Genomic DNA, 2116 nt, shown 5'->3' on the forward strand with positions numbered 1-2116 from the left:
GAGCTGACGGACAAAGAGGAAGGGGTGAGGGAGTGTGGGAAAGAAAGTCCCTGTGAGGAGGCGTCCTCGTTCAGCCACAGCGAGGGGCATGCTTTCTGCAAAAGCGAACCCCCTGCGGAGTCTAAAAAGGTTGAGCCGCATCCCCCGAAGGAGGAGGACAAGCTGATGAGAGAGGGCAGTGAGAAAGAGAAAGCCCCGGCTTTGGAGCCGGCGTCTCCACTCAGCAACGGCTGCGCCATCGCCAACCCTGCAGCGGCCCTGCCGGGCATCAACCCACTCAGCGCCCTGCAGTCTGTCCTGAACAATCACCTGGGCAAAGCCACAGAACCCTTGCGCGCGCCCTCCTGCTCCAGCCCAAGCTCAAGCACAATGTCTATGTTTCACAAGCCGAGCCTCAGCGTCATGGACAAGCCGGTCCTGAGTCCCCCCTCCACGAGGCCGGCCAGCGTGTCCAGACGCTATCTGTTCGAGAACAACGATCAGCCCATCGACCTGACCAAGTCCAAGAGCAAGAAGGCCGAGTCCTCGCAAGCACAGTCCTGCATGTCCCCGCCCCAGAAGCACGCCCTGTCCGACATCGCCGACATGGTCAAGGTCCTCCCCAAGGCCACCACCCCGAAGCCCGCCACCTCCCCCAGGGTCCCTCCCGTGAAGCTGGAGATGGATGTCAGGCGCTTCGAGGACGTGTCCAGCGAGGTCTCCACCTTGCATAAGAGGAAAGGCCGGCAGTCCAACTGGAACCCCCAGCATCTTCTGATCCTGCAGGCTCAGTTTGCCTCCAGCCTCTTCCAGACCTCCGAGGGCAAATACCTGCTGTCCGACCTGGGCCCGCAAGAGCGGATGCAGATCTCGAAGTTTACGGGACTCTCGATGACCACCATCAGCCACTGGCTCGCCAACGTCAAGTACCAGCTTAGGAAAACGGGCGGGACCAAGTTCCTGAAAAACATGGACAAAGGCCACCCCATCTTCTACTGCAGTGACTGTGCCTCCCAGTTCCGAACCCCGTCTACCTACATCAGCCACTTAGAGTCCCACCTGGGCTTCCAGATGAAGGACATGACCCGCCTGGCCGTGGAGCAGCGAGGCAAAGCGGAGCAGGAGATCTCCCGGGTGTCGTCGGCTCAGCGGTCCCCGGAAAGCACAGCTGGCGAAGAGGACACGGACTCTAAATTCAAGTGTAAGTTGTGCTGCCGGACATTTGTGAGCAAACATGCGGTAAAACTCCACCTAAGCAAAACGCACAGCAAGTCCCCCGAACACCACTCTCAGTTTGTAACAGACGCGGACGAAGAATAGCTCTGCAGGTATGGGTGTGCTCCAGGTGCTCGTGCCGGTGACTCTGTGAGGCGCTTCTAGAGGGGAGATGGTTCTATTTAGAGGCAGCTGACCTCTCCCTGCTGCGAGAGGACTGTAGAATAGAATAGACCAGAACATAAGTAAGTCCTAACCATTCTCTCCATTTCTGCAGTTTAGCGTTAGGGAATAGAACAGAAAGGATTTAGAGAGTCGGAGCTCACAGGTTACTGCTTCTTGACTCATGATCTCCTTAGTGACCCAGGGCCCATGTCTCGAGGTCCCGTTAAGGCTCTGCCTCATTGTAATTGACAAGTACCAACTTCTCTTACTATCCCATTTCCCTACCTCCCCTTCCTATAGTCATGCTAATGACTTATAAAGTGATGAAAATTTTAAAGAAATAGTGAGCAAGAGAATAAAGATTGTGGAGTTCCTGGGGGCAGCCACTCGACAGAGATTTCTTAATCAACTCATGAATAGATTAAAGCTGGCTTTATCATTATTAGTTATAATTAACGCTTTTGGCAGCTTATTTGCAGCAATTGCTACCTTCCACTGCTTGTTTATTTCCTGTGCATTCGGTTTCCTGTGAAAGGGCATGTGCCCTGTAGTCGGATGGTAGGAAAATAGTCTTCTCTGCAGGACACCCAGATGAAAAGAGAGGAAGCTTATTTTTCTTCCCGGGTCTTTTGGTTGCTCTTAAGTTAAAGCTAATATCAGAGTTCACCTTTAGCAAAGGTAGATGCAATCATGGCTTGAGACTTTTTTATATAAAGAAGCAAATGGCACACTCATTGCCAATGCACGTGGGGTCCCA

General features: G+C 53.5%; 1 protein-coding gene across 1 annotated transcript; it reads left to right on the forward strand.

The window, feature by feature from the left end:
- Positions 1-3: 3 nt before the first annotated feature.
- LOC104996190 (teashirt homolog 2-like) lies at positions 4-1849 on the forward strand (the record flags this gene model as incomplete). The annotated part of the gene is made up of 1 exon (XM_010850371.1): positions 4-1849. A coding segment is annotated over one exon (1296 nt), but the record flags the coding sequence as incomplete, so codon positions are not given.
- Positions 1850-2116: the final 267 nt, after the last annotated feature.

The sequence above is a fragment of the Bison bison genome, unplaced genomic scaffold (genome assembly GCF_000754665.1).
Source record: "Bison bison bison isolate TAMUID 2011002044 unplaced genomic scaffold, Bison_UMD1.0 scf7180017521984, whole genome shotgun sequence".
NCBI classification, from domain to species: domain Eukaryota; kingdom Metazoa; phylum Chordata; class Mammalia; order Artiodactyla; family Bovidae; genus Bison; species Bison bison.